The 17,913-nt window shown below is 34.0% G+C and overlaps 2 protein-coding genes across 3 annotated transcripts; both read left to right on the top strand.

Annotated features, from left to right (window-relative positions):
• Positions 1-5,553: 5,553 nt before the first annotated feature.
• LOC102616446 (probable trehalose-phosphate phosphatase C) lies at positions 5,554-8,275 on the top strand. The gene is made up of 10 exons (XM_052433422.1): positions 5,554-5,571; positions 5,692-5,874; positions 6,371-6,511; positions 6,626-6,697; positions 6,913-7,038; positions 7,128-7,181; positions 7,270-7,371; positions 7,507-7,584; positions 7,694-7,834; positions 7,942-8,275. Exons 1-10 carry the CDS (start codon positions 5,554-5,556, stop codon positions 8,122-8,124), a joined length of 1,098 nt encoding a protein of 365 aa, XP_052289382.1. The 3' UTR covers positions 8,125-8,275.
• Positions 8,276-8,709: 434 nt separating this feature from the next.
• LOC102627031 (cyclic nucleotide-gated ion channel 1-like) lies at positions 8,710-11,680 on the top strand. Of its 2 annotated transcripts, none has more exons than XM_006490474.4 (7): positions 8,710-8,809; positions 8,919-9,351; positions 9,529-9,735; positions 9,883-10,166; positions 10,387-10,438; positions 10,595-10,831; positions 10,935-11,680. In XM_006490474.4, coding segments are annotated over exons 1-7 (1,722 nt in total). In that variant the 5' UTR covers positions 8,710-8,807; the 3' UTR covers positions 11,442-11,680. The 2 variants fall into 2 exon arrangements, with proteins under 2 accessions (XP_006490537.2, XP_006490536.1); XM_006490473.4 differs by having other exon boundaries at positions 10,387-10,498.
• Positions 11,681-17,913: the final 6,233 nt, after the last annotated feature.

The raw sequence follows: 17,913 nt of genomic DNA, 5'->3' as shown, positions 1-17,913 counted from the left end.
TTATTTTCTTCAGGCTTTAATAACACAATACAAGAATCACTGCGCTACAAGCAGATAACCGAAGCAAACTATTTTTAACCAACTCCTCCATCTGTCAAGAAAGTCAGCAAGTGTTTTGGTCAACTGCTGAACTGAGCAGTATTTCAACAGGTTTAAATAACTTTTGTTTGTCATTAAACAAATTTTTATACCTGGTTTAATAACATAAGAACTTTGGTTGTTTGTAATAGATAACCAAACATGTTTTATATGTTTTCATTATTTTTACTGTAATATGTTCTATGGTCAGTATATTGCAAGAGAAAGTGAAAGCTGCTCTGAAAAACTATCCAGAATTTGATCTTAGTGTGAAAAAGTAGGATTTACTGACTGTACTACATGTCATTGAAATCATAGACTAGTTGTACATCCACCCTATGTTGTACAAAAAGATTTACGCTTTGTTGCACATTGTAATTTACAATAGGTACTTGATAACAAAATTTTTCAGGAAATAAAGAGTACAGGACAAGTGTATGCTAATTGTATCTTCACATGAAAGTATGAACTAAGCACAGTGAGATGAATTACAAACTACTGAGAAATACAAACAGCTGTAGTATGTGGCGTAACATAGACGCTACAAGCCATCTTCATAAGGTTATCTGAAAACTCTGCAATTGGATTGCCAAAGTATCTCAGAGAAAGAGTGTTTCCTGTATAACCGAATAGGCTCTTGTGAAATTTATAGCTTTCTGGCAAAGGGCATTGCATGTACCAGAGGCGGTTTGTTTCAATATCAAGAAAAAATAGCTGCTTGCGAGCATAAGCTACTATGCGTGCTCCATCAGTTCTACGGTTCCAAATCAACCAGTGCATGTCTCCACATGCAGATACATTCTGTAGACAATATGGTGCAAAGCAAAGAGATTACTTGCCATGAAGCTGTACCCAAAGTGTAAACTTTGGTTTCAACTATTGACCTTGGTAAGCGACACAATAAACCACACCTCGGCAGTTCACATACCCGAACAATCTTGTAAGAATTGGTTGTAGAATCAAATCCCATTCCATAAAATGCCAGATGTTCCCTGAAAGTGCCAATGCCGATTGATACAGCCAGTGGTTGTGGTATCTATAAAACTTCTCCTCTGAGAGGATTGCATATAAAGAATTCCCCTAGATTCCATTTTTTTCGAAAGAACAATAAACCATTAGCAATATTCTCGACAGCGTTAGATTCCTCTGAGAACTCTAAGATTGGAATTTCCTTGATGATATTACCACCACTTATAAACGAATGCACGGCGTCCTCGTGATCAACAAGCAGGATGTGAGGTCCTTCATCATCAGCAGCAGCTCGTGTTGATTAACGCTTGCTAGCAAAAGAAACGCTGTCAATAATGTCACGCCAGTTTGCAGAGACAGATCGCAAACGCACAAGTGATTCCGCTGCCAATCTCGGAAAAATGTCATAGATTATATAATCAGAAACTTGTTCCTTCATCGGTTTGCAATTTTTAACATCCATTTGATTCTCTTCAATTGAATACTCATCACTTCCTGCATGTAAAAGCTATTTGAGTGCCATAAAGCCTGTAGTGAATCTAAATATTTAGGGAACAATTTAAATAGAAAAATTAACATGAAGCTAATAGCATTGTTAAAAAAACATGAATCAAGAAACAGAGCAAAACAGAGTAGCTACTAATAAGAATACCCAAATTAACTCCTAAAAGTGACCTAACATAAAAAGAATCAAATCGAAGCATTAAAGCACTAATCAGAGACTTTACACTCAATTTTTTGTTTTAAAATTAAAAGACTCTTTTAATTTTATATGATTTTATTTTGTCTTCTTAAACGATATCTGTTAGAATTGAATGGCACTTTCGATGTTTCTTATTTATTTTACAGTGATCTCTTCCGGCTCTTTTTTTGTCTAAGGCATGGTACAAACAATGAATCATCAGATTAATCAAAATAGTAACCCCAATCATAAAATTAAAATTATAAAACGGCTCCTCAGATGATTTGAGCCACACCAGAAATCGTTAACGACATATACACTTTCGCATGCAGCTTTAACAAAGGTTTTTGTCAAGTTTAGTAAATGATTTTTTATCATTAGATTTCAAAAATTAGGAAATTTTGGTATACACAGAGGTGGTTGAGTTTGTTGAAGGGAGATGGTTTTTGTGTGTGGTTGTGATAACAATATAATCTGCCATAGTCATTAAATTAAAAGTAATAATTTACTTATAAAGTTGTGATATAAAATCATATTTCAAATGGTGAAACATTTGCTATGTCATTCATTTTACTAATATTTTCAATAGTTTGTTACTCATATTTAAAAAGTCAACTATTAATATACAGTAAACAATGATTATTGATTTTAAATACAAAGATTTCTTGTTGAAAATTTCATTATCCTTATAAATTAAATATATTTGTTAGAGTGCAATTTATGCACTAGTTTTGCATTGTTTACTTTCCTTAATATCGATGTTTTGCACTTAATAATAGTGATTTACTTGTGTTTTACTTTTATAGGTGCAATTCTATTGATTGGTGATAAAATTGAGCTATAAGATGATGTTTAAGGATGATTGTTCTCTTAGAGAAATTATGAGCGTCAGAAGAACTTTGTTGATAAGGCATGGGCGCGTGCTGTCAACTGCGGACCTGCAGTTTTTAGTTTAACGTGTTTTGTATTTTTAGTTATTTTTGTAATTACGAATTTAATATTTCAGATATTAGTATTTTATTTTAAATAGAATTCTAGAGAAGAAGAGAGAGAGAGTATTTAAGAGAGGAATCTATTGTGAAAAATAGGGGATTTAGATTGGAGAAAAAAAGAAACCCTAGATCTAATTTTTCTCTTCTCTCTATGAAAAACTAAACCTATTTTTTTGGTTGAAGGATAATGAAGCTTTGATTCATCATTACCGTGAGATCTTTCTTATGCTTTAATTGTTTTATTGCTTTTTGGGTATTTGTTTATTCTCTGAATTAGTTTCATGATTATGTTTGTTAATTAGGTAATTGGCCACTATTTAATTACCAACTTAATCTATTGTCAATTAAAAGATTCATCATATGAAGATTTTAATGTTTGTGACAAATAACATAGTAGAGAGTTGTGTTGTGAGAATAAACAATCTAATTTAAATGAATCATCATATGTGTTGATTATGATTTGGGTCTCTCTGATTTTTCAGGCTGTCAATTGATTAAATCCTATGATCGTATCTAGGGTTGTCTATTGATTAGGGAAATAACCAACGGTCGTACCTTGGTTATCGACTAGTTAAGGAGAGATTGGCTATTAGAGGGTCTCAGTAGCTATAACCAGTCTATTCATAAGTAATAATAATCTATATTTGAATTAATGATTAGTAGTCGAATCAAGCTGAGTTAATTCCTTCAACCAGAGCTTTCACCAATTTGAATTACAACTTTAATTTGCATTCTTATTATTTTAATTTAATTTTTATTAGTATCAACAATTTCCCCATTTTATGTTTTACGTTTCAAAAGGATTTAAATAATTACCGATCTCTGTGGACACGACCCTGCTCAATCACTATACACAATTTATTTAGAGTAGAAATTTATTTTTGTTGGCTTCGACACCCATCATCGAGGAGTTTTCTAATAGAGCGCAAGAAATTAAAGAGTTTGACTTAACAATAGAGTAAAATAATTTTTTTTCACTATAATTATCAGTGTTTTCAGAAAAGTTTTTATCTTTGCCATTAGCTATGTGTAGTTCGTCATTTATTTGTTTGGATTTATCATATACAAAAACCGACCATCTGTCTATAAAATATTAAACATTAAAAATCTCAAACCTGCTCTTACACTACCTTAGAAACGTTTCATACAAAATCATTAAGTTCATTGTTTGATACATGGCAACCAATGCCCTAATTGGCCGGTCGGTCAATGCATTATTAGGTCAAAACAATAGATGCTTTACTTAGAACAGAAGTCACTATGAAGCTTTCGAAAACATTCTTCATTATAATCAATTTAAAATGATCCAAGACTTGACTTTGTCACTTTGTACATATATGAATGTTTTAACTGCAGTTCCTAGTAGTTTCATTAGACCCAGACACCTTTGTCTGCTTCCAAGAGAGACTTTTCGATAAGTCTAATCTTTGTCTAAAACGTGTCATTCGTACAACACCAAAAGATTTTCCGATTGTTACTTTTGCGTCGGACACGGGATATGTGTCTTTTTGTGCTCTTTCTTTATTATTTATTTTTTAACTTTTCTTTTTGCCAAGTGAAAATTTTCTCTGTTCATACTTTCGGTTTAAAAGAAAGTCATGGTCCTCACTCCTCATGGATGGCGAAGTTTTTCAAAAGAGGGCAAGTCAATTCATGGCTTCGTAGGATACACGTGTGTTCCTGGGACCTGTCGTATGTGCATGCATGCTAGGGTTTTTGTTTGGTGTCGTGATTAGCGGAACACACGAGTACACAACCACTCTTTCTAATTGCTTTTCCAATTAAAAATGAATTACTTGTTCGGCTTTGTACAATTTGGGCTGGTGAATAGTTAAATCTTAATTGGTGGTAGTAAGAGTTTTATTACAAGCACAATAAACAAAGCGATCTTGAGGAAAAAGTCTGAGGACCAATTGGTAAATGATGCCTAACCTGGGGACTAAAAAGGAACACTACCTTTTTCCTTTCTTTAATATATATATATATATATATATATATTGACAAGTACACAATTATGTGATGTAATATTAGAGACGTTGATTTCGGTTAACGTATGCCCTGAGCTACTCATGAAGAGGACCCATGTCAATAATGTCTTTGTGCCCTTAAATTAAATCAGTCTAGTTCAATTCTGTTGGAAAATGAAGTAGCTATCATGGTAGTTGAAGTGGAGCCATACATTCTATTTATTAATTATTTATTACTATATTACATATATTTAAATCTAATGTTGTTTAAAATCTTTAATTTCTAGCTAGTTCATGTCACAGTCATCCGAATCAGATGATTGTAACTATACTCGAGTTTGAAATTAACTAGCCATGTAATGTTGAGTCATCGAATCTAACTTATTTGATCAATTGTGTTAATTTGCTCACTTTTGTCTTTTAATATTGTCACAATTTGTACTTTGTCCTCGACGTAAGTGGTTACCCTTGGAACTGGAAAGTGACATTTATTTATTTCCTTAAACTTGCTGTTCTTGGATAATGGATAATGGCTCGGTTCACAAACACTTGTGGCATAATTGTTTCTTGAAAATGACCTTAAAAAAAATGTACTTCAATAATTTTTTTATACGTATAGACAGCTGTTGTATTACACCACAGACCTTTGAAATCTTGACCCGAAAGCTTCACTTCACCTATTTTCCAACTATCAGAAGAGTGCGTTCGAAAGTATTTTGGAAAACAAAATATTATTTTGTTTTATGTTATCTGAAAGCAATTAGCAACATTGGTAATATAATATCAACAACATTTTTAAATACAATTTAGATGATATAATTGGTTCTCTGGCAGGTACATATTTTGAAGCAAGTAGAAATTCAGTATGATTAGTGAAATTCAGGTACTGTATAACGTTATTACCATGTTAAATATTTATTTAAATAGCTGCTTTTATGGGCTTCAGATTCATTGATTTGCTTCGTTTGTTTTCTTAATCTGTTCGTTTCCTTTTGTTGCTCAGATAAACTTTGCAAAGCTTAGTCAAGCAATGGGGTTCCAAAGATCACCTTCTAGTAAACAGAAAGTGAAGCCTATCTCAAAAGAAAACAATGATGAAAATGGTGGAGATCACTCCATAAATGAAAGAACAACATCTAATCCCCCCGATTCTGTTACTTCGGATGCAAGTTATAATTCATGGATGGTAGGGTTTCATTAATTTTCATCATCATTGTTTTTCTATGTTGATTTGTAACCGTACATGAGGAGCAAAAATCAATCTTGTAATAAGAGCTATATCCACAACACAGCGCTGTTGGTATAACACTTCCTGCTCTCCGTTGACTACCCCAAATTTTTGACATACTCACAAGTTTTCAGTTGTTGGTATCATAAGTTTTAGGGTATACAAGATAATATGTCATAAGTTGGAGGTCAGAATTAAAAACTTAAGAATTAGTAACAAGAAGTTAGGGAGGTTTTTTAATGTAAAAGTTGGAGGCTATGTATTGTAATCTATGAGTTATTCTTTAGTGCACTTGTTCTCACTTTATAATGTAAATTTTAAATAATACAATATTATTTTTTATTTTGTTGTTTGCAGCTGATAATTTTTATTTTATAGTAACGATACTAATTTTATTTTTATCTTTTTCCAACATTAATTAAGACTAAATCCTTCGTATATTATTGTTATATAGATGGAACATCCTTCAGCTCTAGGCTCATTTGATAAGATGATGAAGGCAGCGAAAGAGAAGAAGATTGCTGTGTTTTTAAATTACGATGGCACTCTTTCACCAATTGTTGACGATCCCGATCGCGTCTTTATGTCTGATGAGGTAATTAATATCAACACTCTTTGATTAAGGGATTTGATATTCATAATAATATTCCAAATTTATATATTACGAGTTTGATTAATTAATTAAAAATATTATTATTATATTTTTCAGATGCGTGCGGCCGTGCGTGAAGTTGCAAAGTATTTTCCAACTGCTATTATTAGTGGTAGGAGCCGAGAAAAGGTACGAAAAGTTTTAACATTATAAGTGAAATTACGGAAAACCTCCAAATTATTAGGGGCAGATTAGTGAATTTTTAAATTAGCATGGGCAGCTTTGATATTATACCAAAAAACAATTCTCAAAAGGAAGAGGGACACGTGCTCCCCTTGACCTAGTGTGGTCCCGCCAATGATTCAAACCTTAAAACTTACAGCTCCTTATTATCTTGAATTCAGGTTATGGGATTTGTAGAGTTGTGTAATGTGTATTATGCTGGGAGCCATGGAATGGACATACTGGCACCACCAAGGCCAGTTAAGGCTTGTGAGGGAAAGTACCACACCCTAGTCCCTGGTAAAAAGGTCAGTTTCTTCTTCTTGCTTTATTAACTTGCTAACTCTTCTAACCCTTAAGGTGTAAAATTCACATGGTTATATTTATTAATCTATAGGGAAATGAAGTTCTCTTTCAGCCTGCTAAGAAATTTTTGCCTGCAATTCAGGAGGTAATTAAATAGCTAACCTTCTTATTTTTCATTTTCCTTGCACTTGCACCTCCTCCTGTATTATAACGAATTTGATTAATGGTAACAGATAATCAAAGAATTGGAAGAAGAAACCAAGAAAATACAAGGTGCAAGGATTGAGGACAATCGATTCTGCATCTCTGTGCATTTCAGACAAGTCCGAGAAGAGGTAATAAAAATCGGAAATTATATAGGCCTCATCTTTCTTTCTTTTTTTTCCCCCTCTCCCAAAAAAATTTCACTTGACAGCTAGAGCTTCCTCCACAAGGAATTTATAGTATTTTAATTTTTACATGGCATGCAGGATTACAGTATATTACAAGAGAAGGCGAAAGCTGTGTTGAGGAACTATCCTGATTTTGATCTAAGTGAGGGTAAAAAGGTAGGATTAATTAATTTTTCAACTTACTAGTTACGATGAATCTCAGCTGTTGATTCTGAATTTGCTCTCAATAACTCACCATTATTTTTCGAATTTTTGCACGTAAAAGGTCATGGAAATTCGACCCTCTATTGAATGGGATAAAGGTCATGCCCTTGAATATTTACTGGACACTCTAGGGCTGAGCAATCCCAACGATGTTCTCCCCCTGTACATTGGCGATGATCGCACTGATGAAGACGCTTTCAAGGTATTTTTATCGGCTAGTTGTACACACACACACACTACACAGAAAGTATAAAAGTTTTGATGGGGGCGTAATTGTTTATATTCGGTATACTTTTTCCAAATTTTCAGGTTATAAAGGGTAGAGGCCAAGGGTATCCGATAATTGTATCTTCAACTCCGAAGGAAACTAAAGCTTCGTATTCTCTGAACGATCCATCGGAAGTGTTAACTTTCCTACTACGTCTGTCAAGATGGAGAAAATCCTCTTCTTCGAGTAAGCAGCTGGCTCAAATTTGGGGTATAGGATATTGAGACCAAGTTTTTGAATGGTCTATAGAAGAAGTTAAAAGAGGGGGGGAAAAAAAAGCCAGCAAATAGATGAAGGCTTTAGGTGTTTTGTGTATGTTCTCTTTGTATGTAATGACTGTGTATAAGTATCAGTTAGAGCAACGAGCTTCTCTTTCTTCTTCTTCTTCATTCTTTTAGTTGAAGAAAATTTGGTGACCACTGAGCTTGGCATCTGTTCAATGACCGCTACAAAATTTTGAAACAGTTGCTAGACAGAGTAATCTGTCAACAAACTTCTCCTCTGGGAGTATTGTTTATGAAGAGTTCCACTAGATGCCGTTAATTTCGAAAGAACAGCAAACCATTATCAATCTACATTTCAGGGATAAATTTAAATAGAAAATTAACATGAAGCTAATACAAAGCTGAAAAGTTTGAAAGAACAAAAAGATTTACATTTTTTTTTTCAATTTTTTATTGTACTTGTGCTCAAGCTGACCAATATTGACTAAAGAATTCAAAGTCTTTGGCTAATTCACGACTAATTGACTGAGTCAACCCACATTTATTTATTTACTTATTTTTTTTAACCTTACCATTCCACTCCAAGCCTCAGCTGTCCAACCTGCATAAATTGACACTTTGATGGAAAAGTGCCCAATCAGATTTGCAGCCACACGAAGTTCGCTTCTTCGATTATTTTGATCATGTAAGTGGGTTTTACTATATATGTCACTTTCGCTATAAATTTAATTTATAATTAATCCTAGAACGGCTTTTCTATGAACTGATTTCTAACTAATGCATGTTTCCGTCAGGTCTCAAGACTTAAGGTTGGAGGAAGGTGCAAATCCGGTTTCCGGACATTTTCAAGGAGGCTTACAGTCTGGAGTTGAAATTAAAAAACTAGCCCAATCTTGTAACCATTTTTTGGCAAAATGCTTTCTTCTTCTGAAGAAAATACATGACCCGCAGAGGCCTTACGGGTACTGGGTTTTTCTAATATCATGTGTGATGATTATTTCGGTGGATCCAGTGTTCTTTTATGTTCCGACAATCGCTGCTGAGCGAAAGTGCCTTGGTTTCGACGGAGAGTTGCGTATCACGGCTATTGCTCTCCATTCAATATCCGCTATCGTTTATTTGACATATGTTAACTACCTTCTGCCTACCGCTTCACCTAAAATCGAAGTGAAACATTTCTGGCACTTCTCTCTGATTGATCTTCTTGTCGTTCTTCCCCTTCCTCTGGTAATTAAGCTACATGTATTTGGTCTTTGGATATGGTACTAGTAAGCCCCTTGGGCGCAGCGCAGTTGATTGTGAATGTGCTTCGTGTCCGCAGTCATAATTTATAGTCCCCTGTAATTATTAGCATTAGTTGCGGACTCTGAAGACTAAACTTGCTGTACTAACTAATTTGTCCAGGTGCTGCTGATTTTAATTATTGACATACCAGAACTCGGAGTCCAGAACTTTATGTTTCCAATGAACTTCTTTCTTCTTCAATATTTGTTAAGAGTTACTCGATGCTACACATTATTTACAAAAGCCACAAGGGTATCAGGCATACTTGCAGAAGCTAAATGGGCCAAAGCTGCTTTCAATTTTCTTCTTTACCTGAATGGTGGTCATGTAAGTTAAACCATATCATTAAAAATATGCATGATTCTGATACATTATAATGTAATTTTTATTACTATTCAGCAAAGATATATCATTATGTCTCAATTGTGCACATATTTTCTTTATCAACAAGTGAAGTCCTGGTCCTTAATTTAGGTATTCGGAGCTCTATGGTACTTTTCTGCTGTAGCAAGAGAGATGATATGTTGGGAGCATGCCTGCTCTGTTTCTACCACTGGATGCAGTCGTAGGTCTTTTTATTGTAGCCATGAGAATTCAATAGACAACCAATGGTTCTTTTCTGTAAATGATCTTTGTCGAGATGATCTGGCCTTCGATTTTGGAATATTTAAAGAAGCAATTCAGCATCAGATTGTGGATGTCACCAGTTTCGTAGGGAAGTTCCCATATTGCTTACGATGGGGCCTGCAAAGTCTCAGGTTTGTGGTTTAAATTAAAGATACTGCTTATCTTTGGGTGCTGGGGTTAAGGTTTGATGATGTTACAATGTGATTAGGTTCTCTTTTTCGTCATATCTGAACCTCTTGCAGTATTTTTTTGTTTCCCCCCCTCAGGAATTTAGCCCTTGTGCCTGTGTATTGGCCTAAGATTTTAATTGAAGTGAAAACTTAACATGTGCATTGCCTATCACTTTTGCAGTAGTTTTGGTCAAAGCCTGCAACCAAGTGCCTCTCCAGGGGAAAATATCTTCGTAATTTCCATAATCACCTACTCCATGGTGCTCTTTGTCCTTTTTATAGGAAATATGGAGGTTAATTAAAATTCTTATCTATGTATTTTTTTCTCTATTGCTTAAGATGTAGCATGGTAAATTTTATTTGCTTTGAACTATGGTTCTGTAAAACAGATGTATCTACAGTCTGTAACTATAAAGTCGGAGAATGTGAGACTGAAGGAACGAGAGATAGAGCAGTGGATGTCCTCGCGGCAGCTATCTGAGAAATTCCAAATGGAATTCAAGAAATACCAGCCATATAAATGGCAAGAAATCCCACGCATTGATGTAGCAAGTAATTTGCTCAATCTTCCCAAGGACCTTAAAAGGAACATAAAACGTGAACTCTGTTTAGAACAGATAAAACAAGTGAGTTCCTTTTCCTAGTAGCTATTAATTAATATACTGATTGCTCTTGGCCTCGTGTCAGCATTCTACTCGTATGCTTATTCTTGAATGTTTATACATCAAGGTGCAAGAGCTGAAGAAGTTCAATGAAGCAACACTGGATTCCCTCTGTGAATGTTTGAAGCTGGCTTACTACAATGAGCGCTCTTACATTGGCCGGGAGGGTAATCCAGTTGATGAGATGCTCTTCGTGGTGCAGGGCAAGCTGAGGGTCTACACTTCTGTCAGTACTGTAAGAACTGGATCTCAGAGGACTGGTCACCGCGATCACAAAAATCATCATCTGAAAGGCGGGGACTTCTGTGGAGAAGAACTTGTTGCTTGGTTTCAGGCTGACCCGTACTCTTCTAACTTTCCTGTATCAACCAGAACAATTCAAGCGCTTACTGATGTTGAAGCTTTTGTTCTCATGGCCGATGACTTGCAAAATCTGTTTATTAAACAGCACTCAGTTCATTTCTTACAATCATACTGGCGTTTCAGAAGGATTTGGCGTTCCAAAAGGAATGCACAAATATATCTCGGAGGAATAAACGCCACCAATACAGTTTCAGCAACAACTGGGGCTTAGTTTTTATTGCCTATTATGTAATTCGTCTCGTAACATAAAGATATGGGCTTCTATGCACAAAAAAACTGTGCAAGGGTAACATAATCACTTCCCTTAACAATGAAAAGTGAAAGCACGGCCTTTTTCTCTTCGAAGAATCAAAAAATCTTGAGGATGTGAAGCTGTTTTCGTAATTCTATCATCTATTACAATTAGATTGATGTAATTATTGCGTCGTCAAGGGACCTAATGAGCGTTAAGACATGCGGATTGTTGTGCCCCGTGGTGAAACCAGAATCTTTAGATTGCACTATTTTATATGTTAGTAACTTTCAAAATTATAATACAATCTTTAGTTGCTTCAGCAAATCTTTAAATTTGCAAGGGGAAATTTGAAATATTTCAAAACTACAAAGGGGTATATTTGATAGATGAGTGGCGCTACAGGCAACCACTGAAATTCTGCTGTTTTATTTTTATTTTTATTTTATTTTATTTTATTTTATTTTTCATGTTCTTACCCTTAATTAAGGCATAATCTCTCTCTCTCACTTAAAATCTGTTCGCACCCTATTTTAAATGTAATCGTGATTCATGAAACTTGCATCTGAAAAAAATTAACAAAAAGCTGGCTAACCTTTAATTCTGCAAACACTTCTTATAGTCATTTTTATTTTCAAAATTCTCATTTAAAAAAACCATATTGAGTTTTGTTTTTAAAGACAATAAGCAATAACAAGATGATGGAAAATAAAATCAAATGCACTAAGAGATGGGAATTTGTTAATAGAATTTGAGATTTTAGAGACAGAGAAAGAAAAAGAGATAAAAGTAAGAACTGAGAAAGTTGAAGAAACAAATTATTTTGGTTAGAAATTAATGCGTATTTTGGAAGATACCCTTAAAGGGGTTTCCTTTTGAGGATTTCAGAGGGGTTCTTATTGCACCACTCGCGATAGATGATCTGAAAAGCCCAAAGCTAAGTCTGCTCCACTCAGTCCAATGGGCTCATTTAAAGGAAACTCCAGACTCCAAACCCCAAACCTTTGAGCTAATCGAGAGCCTTCACCGTTTCTAAATTACAGTATATTATGCTGGGATCCCCGGAGTGGATGGCACAAGCATGGCAAGTAAAGGCTTGTGATAGAAGGTTTTAACCCGTAGGCCATATGGTAAAAAGGTCAGCTTCTTGCTCTACAAATTTCTTCTTCTTCTTGCCGCTGGACTGCGAAATTTACTACTCATATAGCCCAAGAGGTGTAAAATTTGCAATTTTGCATGGTTAATCTATAGGGAAACTAAAGTTTTGTTCTAATCAGCTAAGAAATTTTCGACCGCAATTCATCAGTGAAGGCTTGTGATGGAGAAAATCCTCTTCTTCGAATAAGCCACTAGCTTATATTTGGGGACCAAGTTTTTTGAATGGTCTACAGAGAGAGAAAGGAAGAAGGGGAAAAAAAAAAAGAGAGCCTGAATATTGACGAAGGCTTTAGGTGTTTTATTTACGTTTCTTTACACGTAATGACTATTTCAAAAGTATCAATTAGGACAACATGCTTCTCGTCCTTCTTCCTCATTCTCTAGTTGACGAAAACTTGGCATCTGTCAAAAGACTGCTTCATAATATTGAAGCAATTGCCAGACAAAGGAATCACACACAAAGTACTAAGCACAGTGAGATAAATTACAATTAGTAGTATTATGTGGCGTAACATAGATCCTAGGAGCCATCTTCAAAAAGTAATACGTAATCTGAAACCTCTGCAATTGGATAGCCAAAGTATCTGAGAGAAAGAATGTTGCCTGTACAACCAAATAGGCTCTGCAATTGGACATTGCATGTACCAGAGGCGGTTTGTTTCAATATCAAGAAAAAATAGCTGCTTATGAGCATAATGTCACGGGCCGCTCAAATTTCCTGCAATTGGAGGTTAATTCCGCGCACACGGGTCCGCTTAGAAAAAATCCTCCTCGATGTGGAGTGCGCTTAGAAGTGGGATGTACTTAGCACGAAAGGCAGGATGTACTTAGAAGCGGGTTGCGCTTAGAAGTGGGCCACCAACATATAAAGCCATCCGTGGTGCGGTTAGCAAATCACCCTAGGCCCAAGATCTAGACTTCTCTACAATATTGTAGATAGTTAGAACTTTTTAGGACTTTTCACTTAGCCTCTCAGGAGATATTTGTGCAAGTTGCATGGAAACTTCAAGAACCTTGCACCCAAGTCTATAAATAGGGGTGAGCCCTCTCATTTGCCCACCAACCACACCACACACACAAACACTCAAGCACACACAAAAAGCTCTCTAACTCTCTTGTAATTTATTCATTGTGTATTATAAAATCTATTTTTAGCCACATTGCTCTACTTCTATCTAGCATTTTCCGCAAAGCATTCTTGCTTAACTAGGTTGAGAAGTGTTCTATACTTATTTAGCGACTTGTGTGTTAAGAAGTCGTCTAAGTGCTGCACGGATTTACTACGCAAAACACTTATCCCGTGTCAATAAGCTTCACACGAAAGCCAGCGATTGAAAAACCCAACAGAAATCTTTTATCTTGCCCAAATTTGAGTATTAGATCTATATTCTTTAACCCACTCTGTGTTCTCATAATCTCTCAGAACCCATGTCTCGATGTGCGTGGCAGATGAAAAACTAACAATAGCCAAGAATCCCTTCAGATCAATCAACATAAATTTCGTATAATGTGCACGTAGGCACCCAAAATCTGGAAGAGGAGTCTCTATAAATTCCTCAATCTTGAAGTCAAAAGATACTAGGGGTGCTCCATCAGTTCTACGATCCCAAATCAACTAGTACATGTCTCGACGTGCAGATACATTCTGTAGACCATGTGGTGCAAAGCAAACCGATGAAGAGATTACTCGCCATGAAGCTGTACCCAAAGTGTGAACATTGCGAAGCAATTGACCATTGGTAAGCGACGCGATAAACCAAACCTTGGCAGTTCACATACCCGATAAATCCAGTAAGAATTGGTTCTAGAAATTCCACTTCAACAAAACCCTAATTTTGTTAATTCAGACTTATTCAATAAAAAATTATCATTTATAAATTTTAGTTTCGTCTATCTTTCAACCTTTAACGTTTCCGCATCATCAAGTAGCTACTCCTCTGTTTTGCTCTCTTTCTTAATTCATGTTATTTTAACTGAGCTATTCATAGGCTATTAGCTTCAAGTTAATTATTCTATTTAATTATCCCCTCAAAGTGTAGATTCACTACAGGCTGTAGGGAACTCAAGTAGCTTTACATGCAGAAGTGATAGTTTTCGATTGAAGAGAACCAAATGGATGTTAAAAATTGCATCAAACCGACGAAGGAACAAGTTTCTGATTAAATCTTCTATGACATTTTTCTGGAATTGCCCGCGGAATTACTTGGGCGTTTGAGATCTGTTTCTGAAAACTACACCAGCTGCCGCTGCTGATGAAGAACCTCATATCCTACTTGTTGATCATGAGGACACGGTGCCTTCGTTTATAAGTTGTGATGGTAATATCATCAAGGAAGTGTCAATCTTAGAATTCTCAGAGGAATGTAACGCTGTTGAGAACATTGCTAATGGTTTATTGTTCTTTTGAAACAAATGGAATCTAGGGGAATTCTTCATATGCAATCCTCACAGGGAAGAAGTTTTGGAGATGCCACAACCATTGGCTGTATCAACCGCCATTGGCACTTTCACGGAGCATCTGGCATTTTATATAGAACGGCATAAATCCTTCTAAATTTGGTTCGTCTCATCGCAAGGTTCGAAATATTTATACGCCAAAAACATACAATTATAACTAAAGTTATATTCTCCTGAAGATACCACACTCGCAATACATAACCATCATACATCACCATTAATAAGAACACCCAAGTTAACTCCTAAAGTGACCTAACAAGCATCAAATGGAAGCATTAAAGAACTGATTAGAGATTCTGCACCATTTTTTTTTTTTTTGGTTTTAAGAACATGGGATTTCAAGATTATACTTAGAAGACTTTTTCTTTTCGTTCTGTGGAAGAAAAAAATCATCATTATGATTAAAGGATCAGAAGCTCATGTAGGGAAAAAAAATGAGAAATTAAAGTGAATGATGTAACTAACCAGTGCATCAGAAATATATATATATATATATATATATATATATATATATATATATTACAATTTGATTTTGCCTTTGAGTTTTGTAAACTGTAATAATAAAACTTCGTTTAAAATAAGGAAAAGTTTGTGGCGCTGGCTCTTCTTCTACATTGACAATTTGGCCACTCTTCCCGTACCTCAGGTAATTAAGTCACACTCATGTTATTATCTTAATTAATTAACCTATATAGACCTGAATTTGATAATTTTAATTACATTTGATTTTAATTTCCAGGTGCTGGTGATCTCTCAAAGAATGGGAGGCACGGAGTTTTTGTATGCAATGAACTTCTCCCTTCTTCAATATTTGCTAAGGGTTATTCGAGAGTACTGCATGTTTTTCGGAAGAAACAGGGGTTTCAGGAATTATTGCTGAAGCTACACGGGCCACTATTGGCTTCAATATTCTTCTGTACATGGAATGAGGTCATGTAAGTTAATAAAAAACACCAGTCTTATTTGTTTAAAAGATAGTTCAATATTTGAGGGTTGCTCTAATTATTTTGAGTCGCTATGAGATTATTTCCTTAATATCGAACCTTTAATTTAATTTTTTTCCTTGTATATCTTTTTATAATTAGAACTGTGGATGTATAATTAACAATAGTTTCATCATTTTTGAATGCTATAAAGCCTTATGGTGTTCTAGTATTGAGTGATTATTTTGTTTGTCAGCATTTTTTTAGTTTTTTTTTTGTCCAAATATCAAAGCTCTATTTTTACGGCTTCCATCCCTTTCAAATATTACAATTAATTTTTGTGATAATCAATTGGCTTTGTCGGTCCATTAGGTATTTGGAGACTTATGGGCTTATGGCGCTATTTTGCCTTAGCACAAAAGTGAGTCGATGCGGGGAAAAAACAGAACAAGCTAATTGTGGTGGATGTGAAATACAGTTTATTTCACTGTGAAGACACAAGTTTAGAAGACGACAGAAAATTTCTAAATGGCTTGTGCGGCATAAATACAACAAATCTTAATTTCTATATAAGTTTGCTCATACAACTATGCACCTTCCTTATGTGGGTTGGATGATATGATTAATTACTGTGCGTTCTTCATTTTGGAAAATTGAGTTAAAGAAATAATGCTTAACATTATATCTCTTTTAGATGGTTATTGGTTAATAAACCTTAACAGAGGCGTAAACGTTGTATGATACTTGGAATTCCCATTCAATAAAAAATATATTATTTTATAAAATAAGATATAAATTAAAAGAAAAAAAAATTATAAATTTTAATATATTACAAGTTAAAGTATTTTATATGAGAATTTTTGGGTTGAGCTTTAAATGATCCAATTACAATCAATTTGGGCCGGGCTCCAAATAACAAGTTTTGGGCACCCACGCTCCTTTTTACTATTTTGCATATGAGCTCGCTGGAGGGCCAGAAACTGAAAAATAAAACTATGTTCTCTAAACCATTAAGCTATTGTCTGAGGCGCACAATTAAAAGAGACTACAATAAGAATGAATTAGAATATAAATAAAAAATTAGAATTAGAATAAATTGTGTACTTAAATTATAAGAATTGGAATGAAAATGGATTAGAATCCTATTGATGTGTTTATTTTATTTTGTAATTGGAATCGAAACAAGTTGCATTGCTTCAAGTTACTAAAATGCACTTAGTTAATTATAATAATAACTATTATTATTATAATAATAACTATTATTATTATAATAATAACTATTATTATTATTATTATTATTATTATAATTATAATTATAAAATGATTAATTATAATAATAATAATAAGTAAATAAATTATAATGATTATATTAATAATTATTATCATAGTATATTAATTAGTTGATTAATAATAATATATTAATTATTATGATTATTTATTCAAAAATTATAATTATTAATAATTATTGTTAATTATATATTAATTAATAGTAATAATTGTATTAGTTATTTAATAATAATATATGGATTAATTATAATAATTATATTAATAATTATTATAATATTATATTAATTAATTTAATAATAATAATATATTAATTCAAAAATTATAATAATTAATAGTTATTGTTAATAATATATTAATTAATAGTAATAATTATATTAATTAGTTATTAATAATATATGAATTAATTATAATAATTATATTAATAATTAATTGGGGAATAAATAAAGGAATTAAAATAAAGTCCTATGAGTTAATAAAGAGACTTTAATGGCTAGGAATTAACCTCGTAGGGTATCCAACTTACACTAGGAGCGCTCTTCAGATGAACTTAGGGGTATGCTATAGCAGAATTAAGGAATCAAAGAAAATATCCAAAAAATGGCCACTACACGTGCTGTTTCAATCAC

This window comes from Citrus sinensis, chromosome 9 (assembly GCF_022201045.2).
Source record: "Citrus sinensis cultivar Valencia sweet orange chromosome 9, DVS_A1.0, whole genome shotgun sequence".
Taxonomy (NCBI): domain Eukaryota; kingdom Viridiplantae; phylum Streptophyta; class Magnoliopsida; order Sapindales; family Rutaceae; genus Citrus; species Citrus sinensis.
The sequence above is the reverse complement of the archived record's forward strand: the minus strand, read 5'-3'. Positions and strand labels throughout refer to the sequence as shown.